The sequence below is a fragment of the Phyllopteryx taeniolatus genome, chromosome 13 (genome assembly GCF_024500385.1).
Source record: "Phyllopteryx taeniolatus isolate TA_2022b chromosome 13, UOR_Ptae_1.2, whole genome shotgun sequence".
Classification (NCBI taxonomy): Eukaryota; Metazoa; Chordata; class Actinopteri; order Syngnathiformes; family Syngnathidae; genus Phyllopteryx; species Phyllopteryx taeniolatus.
Window position 1 is genome coordinate 23,887,254 of NC_084514.1, and position 18,189 is coordinate 23,905,442.

At 42.9% G+C, this 18,189-nt stretch overlaps 2 protein-coding genes across 10 annotated transcripts in view; both read right to left on the reverse strand.

The window, feature by feature from the left end:
- Window positions 1-2,495, reverse strand: part of dapp1 (dual adaptor of phosphotyrosine and 3-phosphoinositides) — a 62,994-nt gene extending 60,499 nt beyond the window's left edge. For all 4 annotated transcript variants that reach the window (XM_061794600.1, XM_061794605.1, XM_061794602.1 and 1 more), the window contains exon 1: window positions 337-2,495. In XM_061794600.1, coding sequence (XP_061650584.1) covers window positions 337-395 — 59 coding nt within the window. In that variant the 5' untranslated portion in view covers window positions 396-2,495. The remainder of the gene's footprint in view (window positions 1-336) is intronic.
- A 710-nt stretch (window positions 2,496-3,205) lies between these two features.
- atp10d (ATPase phospholipid transporting 10D) overlaps window positions 3,206-18,189 on the reverse strand; it is a 118,296-nt gene continuing 103,312 nt past the window's right edge. For 5 of the 6 annotated variants that reach the window (XM_061795710.1, XM_061795715.1, XM_061795711.1 and 2 more), the window contains 4 exons: window positions 17,401-17,481; window positions 13,576-13,680; window positions 13,203-13,390; window positions 6,028-6,246 (listed from right to left, as the gene is read on the reverse strand). In XM_061795710.1, coding sequence (XP_061651694.1) covers window positions 6,213-6,246; window positions 13,203-13,390; window positions 13,576-13,680; window positions 17,401-17,481 — 408 coding nt within the window. In that variant the 3' untranslated portion in view covers window positions 6,028-6,212. Of the gene's footprint in view, window positions 3,644-6,027; window positions 6,247-13,202; window positions 13,391-13,575; window positions 13,681-17,400; window positions 17,482-18,189 lie in introns of those variants that run through there. The other variant, XM_061795712.1, reaches the window with a different exon arrangement.

Here is an 18,189-nt window from a genome sequence, read left to right on the forward strand (position 1 = left end):
AGTTTTCTGTGATTTTTTTTTTAAAAAACACAATGTTCTTAAAAACTATCAACAGTAGCATTTAATACAATCAAATCAATAACCTAAAAAAAAAACATTATAGTGATAAACACCACCAGGCCACAGTTCCTGTACATAAAAATACATAAGCACCTGATCAGACCTTCTAATGGGAGATTGTGAAAGTCAACCACAAGAAAAAACATTTCATGTAGGCAGTCTAATGAGCTGAGATTTTGAATTAAATAAAACATTGCTATTGTCTTTGAAGAGGTTGGTAGTTAAATTATGCTTTTGTGTGATGGCTGGAGAGTTAATGATCCCTGGCAGTCTTACCCCAAATTTACTAGCTCATTGCGTGTATCCTTAGAAGATGCATGACTGGAAAAACTCATCTTGCCGAGAGGATCCAGTCACTGCAACAAGTTCTACTCACTATTTTGAAGCAATCAGGCAAGCAGAAGTGAAAGCAGAGAGGCACGCCTAACAGGAAATACATTTTAAGTCTGAGTCTATCCAGACTTGAAACTGAACAGCCCAATATGTCAATCTTATTTGTCGAACAGCATGCAGACTCATAGACAAACTCCTTTGCTGGACATTTCCCCCAGCCTGATGAAGCAGAATCATTAATGTATTTGTGTTGAATGCAGTTGCAAAGGTCTCTCTCTTGTCTGACTTCATAAAACCTTTCATGTCCTATTGACTTCAAAAACAAAATGTTAAAAAAAACAAAACATAAAAAAAATAATAATTTGCTTTTTCACATTTTTTAATATTTTAGCCATTTCTGTATGTGAATGTGTGCTATATAAATATCCTGCTGTAAGAGCTCTGAGACCTGCCAGATTTCTGGAAGAATTTGTTGATAGTGAGATTTCAGAATTTTAAGTCAAGAAATCTTGTAAAAGTAAAGCAATGACAAAATGTTTCATACCCTGCCCAAATTAATTTTTTTTTAAAAGGAAAAAGTTGTTACAGCCAGATATATATTATTCCTATCCCTGATGTTATCAAAAAATTTTGAGGGACTGTAATTTTTCAGTGTCAAAGCAAATTTATTTATGTAGCGCATTTCATACACACGGTAACTCATTAGCATTTCTTTCATGTATTCAGGACCTAAACCATTTAGTGATTTATAGACCAGTAGCAGAACTAATATATTCTAAAGCTGACTGGAAGCCAGTGTAAAGACTTTAGAATTGGAGTAATATGCTCTGACCTCTTTGTTCTGGTCAGAACCCGAGCTGCAGCATTCTGAATGAGCTGCAGCTGTTTAATGCTCTTTTTGGGGAGTCCAGTCAGAAGACCATTAAAATGGTCAAGTCTACTTGAGATAAAAGCATGGATGAGCTTCTCCTGGTCTGCTTGACACATGCAAGCCTTCACTCTGGATATGTTCTTCAGATGGTAGAAGGCAGTTTTAGTAATTGATTTGATATGACTTTTGAAAATCAGGTCGGAATCTATCAGAACACCAAGGTTTCGGTGTTGTCATTGGTTTTTAAAGAGACCTTAGTCATTGGTTTTTAAAGAGAGTAACTCCAGGTATTTACTAACAGCAATCCTCTTTTCTTTATTGCCAAAAACAATTATCTCAGTTTTGTTGTGGTTTAATTGAAGAAAGGTTTGGCTCATCCAGGTATTTATCTGTTTTAGACAGTGACACACCTCAATTGAACTGTAGTCATCTGGAGACACTGCTAGATATAACTGTGTGTCATTTGCATAGCTTTGATAGTCAAAATTAAAGTTCTGAAGAATTTGACCCAAGGGTAGCATATACAGGCTCAACAGGAGGCATCCCAGGAGGCATCCAAGAACTGACCCTTGAGCAGTGACGTACGGTCAGGGTAGGCAAGTGAGGCAGAGCCTCACTGCCCCTGGTGGGCTTTCCTTTCCATTCCATGTGAATAGTAAAAAAAAAAACTTATGATTACATTAAATTGTTCCATTTTAGTTCCATGGTCCGTGCTTTACATTGATTTTCTTTTTCACTCCAATAATTTCAGTGATTTCATCATTAAAATAGCTGAATTTTCATAATTCCTGTTCAAATGCATAGGAAGCGCAGCTCCGAGTCATGTTGAGTCATCGCTCTCATGATGCTTCAAGAGACCACACACACATCCATTCAGCCAGGCTGTGATTGGTCTGTGGCTTCACACAAGAGACATTGGTGTTTCCTCTTACATCGCCAATAATATACATTTTATCACACATGTACTGCACTTACTTACGTTTAACAGACTGTCTCATATATTTAATGAAAGTGTGTGACATTTAATCTTTTTTATCGACCAGAAAAGCCACTAAAAGTGCACAGTGGCGTCTGGTATGTACGGTGCCACAACCAGCATGTGGCAGTGTTGAGTTGAGCTTCATAGAGCTCCAGACATCACGTGACTGAGACAGTGCCTCACCCATCATGAACCTCACCGCACGTCACAGCCCTTGAGGGACCCAATAGGTCATTGCCATTCGCTGGGATCGAACACTTCCAAAGGTTACAAAATAAAAAAATACCCCCCCCCCCCCCCCGTTCTCTAGTTTAATAATTGACGTCCTCATTTATTTTTGGGAGCTTTGTTTGTTCTCTCAAAACGGCTCCAGTAGCCTCCCGCTGATGCCGCCGTTGTGTGCCTTTTGTACTTGATGCACATGGGCAGTAGTGGTAATCCGAGTCTTCTGTGATGTAGTGATGGGCACTGCAGTTCTTTTGAGTGTACTGAATCATTCAAATTATTTCTTTAAAAAGATTCATTCAAAAGATTTGTTCACCGTATCGTTCAGTTCTTTTTCACAAATTCATTCAAGTGCTTCCTCATTCAGTTAATGAGCTATCCCTGAGGTTCACATTCACTAAATACTTGAAGGATTGTGTGTTGTTGTCACGTAAACTAGGAAAGGCGGGGAGATTTAATTTAAAAAAAAAAAAACATTTAAACTAAATTATCACCTACCTATCTCTCTCTCAGCAAGCACTCGAACACACGGCTTCAGTTGTGACTTGTGACTCAGCTACCGAACATTCTTCTTCCGTGTCCCCTGTTACTGTCATCTGATTAGTGGAAAGCATCTTTGAGTGTCTTGAGAAGTGCAATATAAGTTTAATGTATTATTATTATGAAATAAAAAGCCTTAATCATCACATTAGAGACACAGAGGGAATGATGTGTATGTATATACATTTATTGTTCTTTTACATTTATTTTAAATATGTATGCCTGTTTTCATGTGCTTCACTGACTCAACATTAGCCGTTAGCTTGAAGAAACTGCTGCTAGTGAAAGCGATCCCCCGCGAGGATGTCAGGACTTGCGGTTAAAATCACTCAATGAATACGTTCACTGCCGTTCCTTGCGCAAACGAATCACTCATCGTACTAGTACATCGCTCCTTATCGGATCACAAACGAAGGTCTATGAACGAATCCCTCGTGTCTAACCGATCGCAAAAGATCGCAATGAACGAATCACTCTTCAATTCTTCAGTACACCAGTTCACTGAACAAATCACTCAGTTCACTTAAGTTCCTCGCCCGCCTGCACAGCGCTGCCTGACGATGGCTGCTCAATGGTCATTCGCCGGAAATTCAGAAGGAGTGACAGGACGCTGCAGTTGGCGCAGCTGAGCTCAACTGAAAGAAAAAAAAAACAATCCCACTGTCGTAAATACTTCCCTGTTTATATATAGTATTTATATAATTATATATATAATTATATATATAATTAATATAATATGAACTACTAACTACGGTGGCCCTCAAGTGCAAAACACAACAGCAAATAACTAAACACAATGGCAAATTAAAAAAACACAACACCAAATAACCAGAGGTGGGTCGTAACACGCTACATTTACTCCGTTACATTTACTCAAGTAACATTTTCGATAAACTGTACTTGTCACAGTACTTTAAATGCACTGTACTTTTTACTTTTACTTGAGTATTTATGTGAAGGAGCGATACTTTTACTCCATTACAATGATTGACATGCCATTTCGCAATTAGCGTGAGTAAATAAAAAGATATATGTGTTCAGATAAAGTGCTTAACCAGAAAAAAAAAAAAAAAAAGTTTGATTTTCCCATTTCTGTTAGGTAGTGATGTTACGGGTTGTGTTGACTCTTCGAGGCGTGTCGAGTAATGAAGGGGGCGTGTCCGCGAGGCGCGTATTGAGGCTGTCTTTATTTGGGGGAGGGGCCGGAAATTATGACGTCCAAATATTCGCTGCCCGACCGCTTCATGAAATGGTTCAGAATTTGGCGCAATGTGTGACACTTTGACGCAGCAATATAGACCCTATCAAGCAGCTCCATGAAAACGTGGTTTTATGCCATTCTCCAAATTTGACAAACACATTACACAACCTGCCATCCTGGTACATCTCAATAAATTATAATAGGGTCAAAAGGTTAATTTACTTAAGTAGTTCAATTCAAAAAGTGAAACTCATATTCGAGAGATTTACCACACACACTGAAATATTTCATGATTTTTTTATTCATGTATAATTTTGATGATTATAGCTTACAGCAAATGACAACTCCAAATTCACCATTTCTAGAAACTAGAACATAATGTAACAAACTATTATGAAACAATGAAATTTATTTTTAATGTAGAATTTAGGCAGGAATTTGCCCTCTGAAAAGTATTTTCCCCAAGTGTTTAATGACTCTAAATGTATGAGTACTGATATCAATTGAGTTTTCTACCATATTAAAATTTTTTTTTTTAGACGTGCCTGTATATGATTACTACCATTTTGGAAACAGTTACGCACATAGAATACGTTCAAACAATATTTTATTATTTCATGTCGACACAATGTTTGGTCAAACATCTTTTTTTTGTCATTCATAGTAATTTCCAAGTGCCACAACAACCACCATATTGCAATACATCACACATTATGTGGCCTAAGATAGAGCTTGCCTGTGATTATACACTTGGCCAGGAGGTGGTTTCGTGTGCACGGAAGCATCAAGAAATGGACCATTACTCGAACCAATGGCCGAAGTATTACGATGCTTCATGAAGCTTCATCACGCCATCACTAGGCTGTACTGATTGCGCTCACATTTGAATGCTTTCCACATAATCACTTGGGTGGTGGCGGTACTTCTTCAAATTAATAAACAGAGTGTTTCCCGTTTTTGAGGGCGGCGACATACCTTTAACATTAGCTAGTTAATAGCATTGCTACACATCGTTTTGGAGACGTCACCACATAACCGTCCACTCTTTGCTCATGCACCGGACTGGCGAGTTTCCATCACCGGTCCGGAGCATGGGCGAAGAATGGCCGCCGAGGAGACGGTGTGCTCTATGTGACAACGGCTGAGTGGGACACAGAATTTTGCCAGCCGAGGAGGAGCGTTTTCTCTTTGCTCCCACAAGTGGCAACCGGTAGTGGAGCAGCAAAAGGACGAATCTGATTGGCTGTTGTCACATACATTTCCGCCATGTTAGATCGAGAAAATACGCAAACAGTTGATAATCGAGATTGACAGTAAATTTATCACGATCTTCAATCTCGATCATATAATCGCCCAGCCCTAGGTATATCTTATGCCTGCATGTCAAACCAAAATTTGTTTGGAATTTTACTGAGGTTGTTCATTCATTAGGAAAATTGTTTGATGCAGTCTTTGGTATGTTATTTTTTTGTACAAGTCACGGTTGATAGCTGCAGTGCTCTGACTTTCCTTACTGTACCTTATCATATAAACACTTCTTAGCTCCTTAGCCAATTCTTTTTTTTTTCTTTAGCTTAGTGTTTCCACTGATAAGTTTTCCACTGATAATGGGGATAGGTTTCCACTTTTTGCTTTGATACAGCACAAGTATTGAGTCAACCTTTTTCAACTGGCTGTGTGTTAATTGTCACTTAATGGCGCATCACATGGGCCGTAATGGTTTGGAGGACATCAAACGCTGCAATGTTCAAAAAGGAAAATAGCTTCTCAGTCTTGTGGGCAACAAGGGAAGCAAATGAGAAAATAAACAAATAGGGATAGCTGTACAGTAAACAACCTTTATTTTAAAGTTTTTATGCTCAAAATATGATCAAGCGGAGTTGTCAACACACTCTGGGTGCCTGTTAGCCACAGAGAGGTTTAAGTTCTTGTGCTGCATTCTTCTGTGGTACTGCTTTGATTCTACTTTTTACCTGTAAGATGTTAGCATCAGAGCAGATAAGTTATGAAGTGTTATGAAGTGCCCGGAACAGGAGCCTGCAGAGGAAGCACAGCCAAAAAAGAGTGGCAAGGTTAGTATTGCTGATATGAACCGTAATACTTGTAGATCCAAGTAAGGGCTGACATTTACTCTGATCATTTTTTGGGAGGCAGAGTAACATCACGACCAATAAAAGTGCTACAGAGAATGATTGACATGTTGACTGCCTAATGCCTACAAGAACAAAGACTTTAAAGAGTTCTAATTTTGAACTTAAGATGCATTGTGGGAGATGTAGTGTATAGGAACTATTTCGTAAATGGCAAAAGTGGCAAAGAGCGTGTTTTAGAACCATACAACAGTAATTCCCCAATTTAGCGGATTTGCGAAAGTTGGTGAAAGAAAGAACGGAGTAGACTCCTTGATGTTTAGTAAGTTTCCCCTTGTGTAAGTAGGTCACGTAATGTCTCCAAAGATGAACGAAAAACACAAAAACAATACGAGAAAGCGCGTAACCGAGGCGTCCACACGGGTAGGCGCCATTTTGGTTAATTCATTCATTCATGCATTTACCGTACCGGTTATCCTCACTAGGGTCGCGGGCTCACCATATCATTTCATATAATTCCATATCATTCAATTACATTTGGCTTCATAACATATTATTGAATTTCATTCAACATTATTTCATATCATATCCATATTATTCAACATCATTCGAGATGTCTCTTGAAAAACCCCTATGGATTAGGGTAACGTGGGTCCCCCTCCCGTGGGCTCACCACCTATGGAAGTGTGAGCTAGCTAGGCGCTGGCTGAAGGTGGGGACCTTGGCGATCCGATCCCAGGCTATAGAAACTGGCTCTAGGGACGTGGAATGTCACCTCTCTGGCAGAAAAGGAGCCCAAGCTGGTGTGTGAGGTTGAGAAGTTCCGACTAGATATAGTCTGGCTCGCCTCCACACACGGCTTGGGCTCTGGTACCAGTCCTCTTGAGAGGGATTGGACTCTTTTCCACTCTGGAGTTTCCCATGGTGAGAGGTGCCAAGCAGGTGTGGGTATACTTACTGCCCCTGCGCCTGTACGTTGGGGTTCACCCCAGTGGACGAGAGGGTAGCCTCCCTCCACCTTCGCGTGGGAGGACGGCTCCTGACTGTTGTTTGTACCCATGTACCAAACAGCACTTCAGAGAACCCACCCTTTTTGGAGTCCTTGGAGGGGGTGCTGGAGAGCGCTGGGGACTCCATCGTTCTGCTGGGGGACTTCAATGCTCACGTGGGCAATAACAGTGAGACCTAGAAGGGCGTGATTGCGAGGAACGACCCCCCCCATTCAGAACCCGAGTGGTGTTCTGTTTTTGGACTTCTGTGCTCACCATGGATTGTCCATAACGAACAAATGGCCGGCTGGCCAAATGGAATGCAGCTTTGGTAGTCACTAAGGCAAAAACTCGGATGTGGGAGGAGTTCGGTGAGGAGAACAACTTCCGGACGACTTTGAGGAAATTCTGGTCTACCATCAGGTGTCTCAGGAGGGGGAAGCAGTGCACCATCAACACTGTGTAGAGTGGGGATGGGGCACTGGTGACCTCGACTCGGGACATTATGAGTTGTTGGGGAGAATACTTTGAAGACCTACTCAATTCCACGCCGTCCCATGAGAAAGCAGAGTCTGGGGTCTCTGAGGCGGGCTCTCCTATCTCTGGGGTTGAGGTCACCGAGGTGTTTAAAAAGCTCCTTGGTGGCAAGGCCCCGGGGGTGGATGAGATTCGCCCGGTGTTCCTAAAGGCTCTGGATGTTGTAGGGCTGTCCTGGTTGACACGCCTATGCAACATAGCGTGGACATCGGGGACAGTGCCTCTGGATTGGCAGAGTGGGATGGTGGTCCCCCTTTTTAAGAAGGGGGACCAGAGTGTGTGTTCCAACTACAAGAGGAACACACTCCTCAGCCTCCCTGGCAAGGTCTATTCAGGGGTGCTGGAGAGGAGGGTCCGTCGGGAAGTCAAATCTCAGATTCAGGAGGAGCAGGGTGTGCCAGTGGAATAGCTCTACACCCTCGGCAGGGTCCTCAAGGGTGCATGGGAGTTCACCCAACCAGTCTATATGTGTTTTGTGGACTTGGAGAAGGCGTTCGACCGTGTCCCTCTGGGAATCCTGTGGGGGTGCTTTGGGAGTATGGGGTATCAAACCCCCTGATGGCTGTTCGATCCCAGTACAACCGGTGTCAGAGTTTGGTCCGCATTGCCAGCAGTAAGTCGGACTCATTTCCGGTGAGGGTTGAACTCCGCCATGGCTGCCCTTTGTCACTGATTCTCTTCATAACTTTTACGGACAGAATTTCTCGGCGCAGCCGAGGCGTAGAGGGGGTCCGGTTTGGTGGCCTCAGTATTGCATCTCTGCTTTTTGCCGATGGTGTGGTTCTGTTGGCTTTATCAGGCCATGATCTCCAACTCTCACTAGAGCGGTTCGCAGCAGAGTGTGAAGCGGCTGGGATGAGAATTAGCACCTCCAAATCTGAGACCATGGTCCTCAGTCGGAAAAGGGTCTCCGGGTCTGGGATGAGATCCTTCCCCAAGTGGTGGAGTTCAAGTTTCTTGGGGTCTTGTTCACGAGTGAGGGAAGAATGGAACGGGAGATCGACAGGTGGATCGGTGCTGAGTCTGCAGTGATGTGGAATTTGTATCGGTCCGTTGTGGTGAAGAAGGAGCTAAGCCGAAAGGCGAAGCTCTCTATTTACCGGTCGATCTACGTTCCTATCCTCACCTTTGGTCATGAGCTGTGGGTCGTGACCAAAAGAACAAATGAAATGAATTTTCTCCGCAGGGTGTTCGGGCTTTCCCTTAGAGATAGGGTGAGAAGCTCGGTCATCCGGGAGGGGCTCAGAGTAGAGCCGCTGCTCCTCCAAATGAGGTGACTTGGGCATTTGTTTAGGATGCCTCCAGGACACCTCCCTGGTGAGGTGTTCGTGGCATGTCCCACCGGGAGGAGACCCCGGGGACGTCCCAGGACACACTGGAGAGACTATGTTTCCCGGCTTGCCTGGGAATGCCTCGGGATCTCCTCGGTAGAGCTGGAGGAAGTGGCTGGGGAGAGGAAAGTCTGGGCTTCCCTGCTAAAGCTACTGCTCCCGCGACCCGACCTCAGATAAGCGGAACAAAATAGATGGATGGATCATTCTAGATCATTCTAGATCATTCTATATGATTTCCATCCATCCATCCATTTTCTGAGCCGCTTCTCCTCACTAGGGTCGCGGGCGTGCTGGAGCCTATCCCAGCTGTCATTGGGCAGGAGGCGGGGTACACCCTGAACTGGTTGCCAGCCAATCGCAGGGCACATAGAAACAAACAACCATTCGCACTCACAGTCATGCCTACGGGCAATTTAGAGTCTCCAATTAATGCATGTTTTTGGGATGTGGGAGGAAACCGGAGTGCCCGGAGAAAACCCACGCAGGCACGGGGAGAACATGCAAACTTCACACAGGCGGGGACGGGGATTGAACCCCGCACCTCAGAACTGTGAGGCTGACGCTCTAACCAGTCGGCCACCGTGCCGCCCTATATGATTTCATTTATGGAATTTCATTCCATCACAGTCCCCAAAGCGCTTTACAAAGCCTCACATTCACCCATTCAAACACACATTCATACACTAATGGGCGGCTGCTGCCATGCAAGGCGCTGCCAGGTCCACTGGGAGCAAATTAGGGTTCAGTGTCTTGCCCAAGGAGACTTCAAAATACAGACAGTTGGAGCCAGCATTCGAACCGGCGACCCTTCGGTCACTGGACGACCCACAGCCGCCCATATTTCAGCATTCACATGCAATTTGTACAGAAATTGCAGTCTAGTCCTTTATGCTTTTGATCTGTGTTGAAAAAGAGATGCCAGCGCAGAAGGACAAAACACAGAATGTAATCATTTCAGCATTCTGTTTACCCACTACAGGCACAGTGTAGGTGAAAGATTTGTGAACACTGAACCATTTGGGAGCTGTCAATGATTCCACCTTCCATCCCAATACACTCAACAATAAGTGACATCTGACAAGACTCAAATCCCTTTTTGAGTGTGAATCAGCCGAAGTGAAATGAGGCCGGAATCTGGCTTGAATCACACAGTGATGCTCATCTTTATGACGAGTTTATTTTCATTTTGAATAGCACATATGTTTTATTGTTGTCAATGCAGCCCTATGGGGGGCATGTTGGTGAAGGAAATAGGGGCGATGAAGAAGTGATGGGTAAGTACGGCATCCAGGAAAGGAACTTGGAGGGACAGATGGTGGTAGACTTTGAAAAAAAGGATGCAAATGGCTCTAGTGAACACTTTTTTCCAGAAGAGGCAGGAACATAGGGTGACCTACAAGAGCGGAGGTAGAAGCACATTGTGCAGACGATGTAATCTGAAGGAGGTTACCGACTGTAAGGTAGTGGTAGGGGAGAGTGTGGCAAGACAGCATAGGATGGTGGTGTGTAAGATGACTCTGGTGGTGGGGAGGAAGATTAGGAAGACAAAGGCAGGGGAGAGAACTATGTGGTGGAAGCCTGAGACAGGACGAGTGTTGTGCAGCTTTTCTGGAAGAGGTGAGACAGGCTCTCGGTGAACAGGAAGAGCTTCCACAAGACTGGACCACTGCAGCCAAGGTGATCAGAGAGGCAGGCAGGAGAGTACTTGGTGTATCTTCTGGCAGGAAAGGAGACTTGGTGGTGGAACCTCACATTACAGGAAATCATACAAGGAAGTGAGACACTGAGCGGACCAAGGAGAGGCGAAAGGAATACATTGAGATGCGACATAGGGCAAAGATAGCGGTGGCAAAGGTCAAACAAGAGGCATATGATGACACATATGCCAGGTTGGACACTAAAGAAGGAGAAAAGGATCTATACAGGTTGGCCAGACAGAGGGATAGAGATGGGAAGGATGTGCAGGATAGAGATGGAAATATGTTGACTGGTGCCAGTCGTGTGCTAGATAGACGGAAAGAATACTTCGAGGAGTTGATGAATGAGGAAAATGAGAGAGAAGGGAGAGACCACGAAGTGGCAATGATTAGTAAGGGGGAAGTTAGAAAGGCATTAAAGAGGATGAAAAATGGAAAGGCAGTTGATCCTGATGACATTCCTGTGGAGGTATGGAAGCATCTAGGAGAGGTGGCTGTGGAGTTTTTGACCAACTTGTTCAATAGAATTCTAGCACGTGAGAAGATGCCTGAGGAATGGAGGAAAAGTGTGCTGGTGCCCATTTTTAAGAACAATGGTGATGTGCAGAGCTGTGGGAACTATAGAGGGATAAAGTTGATGAGCCACACAATGAAGTTATGGGAAAGAGTAGTGGAGGCTAGACTCAGGACAGAAGTGAGTATTTGCGAGCAACAGTATGGTTCCATGCCTAGAAAGAGTACCACAGATGCATTATTTGCTTGAGGATGTTGGCGGAAAAGTACAGAGAAGGTCAGAAGGAGCTACCATGTGTCTTTGTAGATCGAGAGAAAGCCTTTGACAGAGTACCCAGAGAGGAACTGTGGTACTGCATGTGGACGTCTGGAGTGGCAGAGAAGTATGTTAGAATAATACAGGACATGTACAAGGGCAGCAGAACAGTGGTGAGGTGTGCTGTAGGTGGACAGACGAATTTAAGGTGGAGGTGGGACTGCATCAAGAATCAGCCCTGAGCCCCTTTCTGTTGCAGTGGTGATGGATAGGCTGACAGATAAGGTTAGACTGGAATCCCCATGGACCATGATGTTTGCAGAGGACATTGTGATCTGCAGTGAAAGCAGGGAGCAGGTGGAGGAACAGTTAGAAAGATGGAGGCATGCACTGGAAAGCAGAGGAATGAAGATTAGCTAAAGTAAGACAGAATATATGTGCATGAATGAGAGGGGTGGTGGGGGAAGAGTGAGTCTACAGGGAGAAGAGATAGCAAGGGTGGAGGACTTTAAATACTTGGGGTCAACCGTCCAGAGCAATGGTGAGTGTGGTCAGGAAGTGAAGAAACGGGTCCAAGCAGGTTGGAACGGGTGGAGGAAGGTGTCAGGTGTGTTATGTCACAGAAGAGTCTCTGCTAGGATGAAGGGCAAAGTTTATAAAACAGTGGTGAGGCCAGCCATGATGTACGGATTAGAGACAGTGGCACTGAAGAGACAACAGGAAGCAGAGCTGGAGGTGGCGGAAATGAAGATGTTGAGGTTCGCTCTCGGAGTGACCAGGTTGAATACAATTAGAAATGAGCTCATCAGAGGGATACCCAAGGCTCGATGTTTTGGAGACAAAGTTAGAGAGAGCAGACTTCGATGGTTTGGACATGTCCAGAGGAGAAATAGTGAGTATATTGGTAGAAGGATGATGAGGATGGAGCTGCCAGGCAAGAAAGCTAGAGGAAGACCAAAGAGAAGGTTGATGGATGTCATGAAGGAAGACATGAGGGCAGTTGGTGTTCGAGAGGAGGGTGCAGGAGATAGGCTTACATGGAAAAGGATGACAAGCTGTGGCGACCCCTGAAGGGACAAGCCGAAAGGAAAAGAAGAAGATATGTTTTATTGTCGTCAATTGTTGGAATATAATGTAACCATTAATTATATACTTCATGCATTTATTTTCCATACCGCTTATCCTCACTAAGGTTGCAGGCATGCTGGAGCCTATCCCAGCTGACTCTGGGCGAGAGGCGGGGTACACCCTTGACTGGTCGCCAGCCAATCACATAAACAAACAACCATTCGCACTCACTTTCACACGTATGGACAATTTAGAGTCTTCAAATTAACCTACCATACATGTTTTTGTAATGTGGTAGAAAACTGGAGTCCCCGTAGAAAACCCCCGCAGACACCGGGAGAACATGCAAACTCCACACTGGTGAGGCCGGATTTGAACCCGGGTCCTCAGAACTGTGAGGCAGATGTACTAACCAGTAGTCCACAGTGCCGCCATTAACTATATTTGGATGAAAAAGCTTTCTAAAGGGGAGAAAGAAAAAGCAAGGTGTGCGTTGTGTGTTTATTCACCTGGGCATCAGTGCTGTTACAGTAGTGAGAGTACACACAATGTAAAATAGAGGCTGGGACATTTGCAATGTCTCAACACCCACAGGGTTGGTAGGGGGACTGCAGGTCAAACAGCAAATGCTGAAGAGCAGCACAAAGCCAAAGTACGACCCCGCACTGAGCACCATCATGAAAACATGAATCCACGTCTGCAAAACAACACAAAAGATTAGATGAGATAGGTTAATTTTATACTTACCACTTGCAAAATGAGAAACGTACATAATGACCACAATTTGATCTTTGTTGCTTTCTGGGAAGTCAGTCAGGAGTGTAAATCATGTGTGTGAACAGTGAATTATTGCACTTTTAAGAGTATAGAACTGTGTCTGACCAGAGTATGACTCTCGATGACTTGGTGCAGCAGGATGATAAGGAGAGCTGAAGCGTTGATCGGTGAACCAAAGGACAGCTCTCCAATGTCTGATCCAACGTAAGCCTGATAAACATGGCAACATCTCGGGATTTTCAGTGGGTACGGAAAGTTTTCTGACCCCCTTAAATTTTTCACTCTTTTTTATATTGCAGCCATTTGTTAAAATCATTTAAGTTTTTTCCTCATTAATGTACACACAGCACCCCATATTGACAGAAAAAAAGTAATTGTTAAATGTTTTGCTGATTTATTAAAAAAGAAAAACTGAAACATCACACAGCCATAAGTATTCAGACCCCTTGCTGTGACACTCATATATTTAACTCGGGTGCTGTCCATTTCTTCTAATCATCTTTGAGATGGTTCTACACCTTCATTGGAGTCCAGCTGTGTTTGATTATACTGATTGGACTTGATTAGGAAAGCCACACACCTGTCTATATAAGACCTTACAGCTCACAGTGCATGTCAGAGCAAATGAGAATCATGAGGTCAAAGCAACATCCTGAAGAGCACAGAGACAGAATTGTGGCAAGGCACAGATCTGGCCAAGGTTACACAAACATTTCTGCTGCACTTTACATTCCGAAGAGCAAAGTGGGCTCCATAATCCTGAAATGGAAGACGTTTGTGATGATCTGAACCCTTCCTTGAGCTGGCCGGAGAAGAGCCTTAGTGAGAGAGGTAAAGAAGAACCCAAAGATCACTGTGGCTGAGCTCCAGAGATGCAGTCGGGAGATGGAAGAAAGTTCTAGAAAGTGAACCATCACTCCAGCCCTCCACCGTCGGGTCTTAATGGCAGAGTGGCCTGACGGAAGCCTCTCCTCAGTGCAAAACACATGAAAACCTGCATGGAGTTTGCTAAAAAACACCTGAAGGACTCCAAGATGGTGAGAAATAAGATTATCTGGTCTGATGAGACCAAGATAGACCTTTTTGGCCTTAATTCTAAGCAGTATGTATGGAGAAAACCAGGTACTGCTCATCACCTGTCCAATACGGTCCCAACAGTGAAGCATGGTGGTGGCAGCATCGTGCTGTGGGGGTGTTTTTCAGCTGCAGGGACAGGGAGACTGGATGCAATCAAAGAACAGATGAATGCGGCCAAGTACAGGGATATCCTGGATGAAAACCTTCTCCAGAGTGCTCAGAACCTCAGACAGGGCCAAAGGTTCACCTTCAAAAAAGACAATGACCCTCAGCACACAGCTAAAATACAGAAGGAGTGGCTTCAGAACAACTCAGTGACTGTTTTTGAATGGCCCAGCCAGAGCCCTGACCTAAACCCAATTAAACATCTCTGGAGAGACCTGAAAAAGGCTGTCCACCAACGTTCACCATCCAACCTGACAGAACTGGAGAGGATCTGCAAGGAGGAATAGCAGAGGATCCCCAAATCCAGGTGTGAAAAACTTGTTGCATCATTCTCCAAAAGACTCATGGCTGTATTAGCTCAAAAGGGTGCTTCTACTAAATACTGAGCAAAGGGTCTGAATACTTATGGCTGTGTTAATATGGGGTGCTGTGTGTACATTAATGAGGGAAAAAAATGAACTTAAATGATTTTAGAAAATGGCTGCAATGTAAAAAAGTGGAAAATTTAAGGGGGTCTGAATACTTTCTGTACCCACTGTATAGCATGATACAGTTATTACAAAAAATTAACGTTAACGGTAGAGTTTGCATTTTAAGAAGACAAAACATTTTCTCATGTATGTTAAAACTGTCTCTATGACCTTACAGTAGTTTATTATCAAAATTATCTTTTGAAAAATCATCCCTTTCTGGACCCATTTTATGCGTCAAATTTAATTGTAATAATTATTTTTACAACAAACAGACTGTAGAGACAGGAGGCATGACCAAATAGTGTATCATTTACACACGCCCACCATGCACAGAGAGCCTTGCGGGGACACACCGCAGCCTCTCACAAAGGAGACTATCATAATAGCAACGTAACAAGATTTCCCAAAATCTGTCAAAATGCAAAGTCTGGTTGGAATGGCCACTTCAAACAGAGTATAATGTATCAAGAATTTTGAAAATTGTATGATGGGTTATGGAGAAATATAGATTTTTGTTTGGAAAAAAAATTGGGCTTTTTAGGAAACGGTTTTGTTTGATTATGGCCGACTGAAAATCTGGTCAAAAAACGTCTTCAAGCAAAGCAAATTTATTTATCGAGCACATTTCGTACACAAGGTAAATCAATGGGCTTTACATGATTAAAACCATTTAAAAAATAGAGTAAAATTCAAATTAGAGGAAATAAAATTACCTCATTAGTTCTCAACATATTCACACACTACTGTAATTGGCCATGCTGAATTTGATTTTGAATCATGATTTTAAAGGCCCTAATTAGCATAATTTTTTTTCAAGCAATGGCCTGCTTTTTTTTCAAAAGATAAATGACACTAAGCTATTCAAATGTGGACATAATATATGAACAGTTATGGCAAAAAGACAAAATGGAGGTTGAAGATAGTTTTAACAATATATTTGCAAAGAGAGAGAGAGAGAGAGACAGAGAGAGAGTCAAGAGACGTTACAATTGCTTCGCGTCTCTGAGACGCCCATGAAAGAGCAATGCCTAATTAAACAGAGAAAATGGGAGGGGAATGAGGAAAATGGGAAGAAAGACCTATTCACACGGGTATCTTGTCCTTGAGACAAAAGGGAGGTTGAAGACAGGATTAGAGAAGGGAAGTACACTCATCAGTGAAATGAAAAATAGTTTTCTAACACAACTTAGGTTATTTACGTCATTGCATTGCTATCGCATGCTGTCGCATGCTGTCCTAGTTACCACGTTACATATAACAATTAAGCTACTAAATACATTTGGAAAGGGCACACAAGAACAAAGGACTATTGAAGTAAATAAACTATTGGATAATGCAATAAAAGAGTATATGGACTTTATTTTGCTATAACAGAACCCATAATGTGCTTTTAAAAATACAGTGGAACCTCGGGTTATGAAAAACTCTCCTTACGAACAATTCGAGTTACATACAAAACTTTTGCACAAAAATTACCTCTAGTTACGTATTTTTTTTCGGGTTGCGAAGAGTATTTGTATGGACGAATGGAAGGATCTACAGTATGCTGTGCTTCTACTTGTGCTGCGTTACGATTATTGACTCTGTGCACAACGCTTGGATGTAAAGGGAAAACTATTTGTCTCCTCCGCGGCATAAAGCGGAAATCTGAACTTGGTGGAAGCTCCGCCTCAACATCATCGATCATCCAATCACGTCTAATAGCGTTTGTAATTGACGTGGTAAAAAAAGTTCCAGAAATCATTTCATTTTCATCAAAAAAAATACTATTTACTGTATGTTCTTTATTGAATTGTAGGGTCTCTTTAATTAAAACAACAAACAGTTAATTTTGGCATAATCACGTCGAAATAGCTCTCTATGTAGGCGTTTGCTCGGCGGAAGGTCCACCTCTACGCACATTGAGCCAATCAGATGCGACCAGCGGCTGCCACATTATGAATGAAGACTGAAAGAGGTGGCTATCGTCGCATGGGCTAAACAGTCAGAATGGCACCCAAGACAAAAAGGGAAAATGCTAAAGACAAATCCACTCTTAACACACCTTAGACCTAAGGATAATCTTATAGAATAATCTTATAAAACAAGATTTTCTGGCGTTTGATGTGCTTGATCGGGAAAGGCAAATCAGCACAAAAACAGGCCGACTGTCTTTATGTATGCCTTAGGGAGATATTCAATAATAGGAAGAGTGACTTTAGTGCAACATACTTACAAAATAAGGCACAAAAAAGCAAACAAGGCTTTGGTAAAAGGCATCCAGGGCTGTGAACCAGAAGACAAATGGAGCATAGGCCTGAGGAGAAAAAAAAGTTCATGCGTCAGAAAATGTGATCAGCCATGACTACGTTTCTCCTTAAAGGCTGCAGTGAGACATCTCTGAACTAGAAGGCTTGATACAGTAGCTAATCTGATCCAGCAGGTACATTAAAACTGTTTGCACGATTTCTTCCACTCCATGTCACCTTAAATAATTACAACCCCAATTCCAATGAAGTTGGGACGTTGTGTTAAACATAAAAACAGAATACAATGATTTGCAAATCATGTTCAATCTATATTTAATTGAAGACACTACAAAGACAAGATATTTAATGTTCAAACTGATAAACTTTATTGTTTTTAGCAAATAATCATTAACTTAGAATTTTATGGCTGCAACACGTTCCAAAAAAGACTGGGAAAGTTGAGGAATGCTCATCAAACACCTGTTTGGAACATCCCACAGGTGAACAGGCTAATTGGGAATAGGTGGGTGCCATGACTGGGTATAAAAGGAGCTCCCCTGAATTGATTAAAAAAAAAATACAAAAATTGCTCAGTTATTCACAAGCAAAGATGGGGCGAGGTTCACCTCTTTGTGAACAAGTGCGTGAGAAAATAGTCGAACAGTTTAAGGACAAAGTTCCTCAACGTACAATTGCAAGGAATTTAGGGATTTCATCATCTACGGTCCATAATATCATCAAAAAGTTCAGAGAATCTGGAGAAATCACTGCATGTA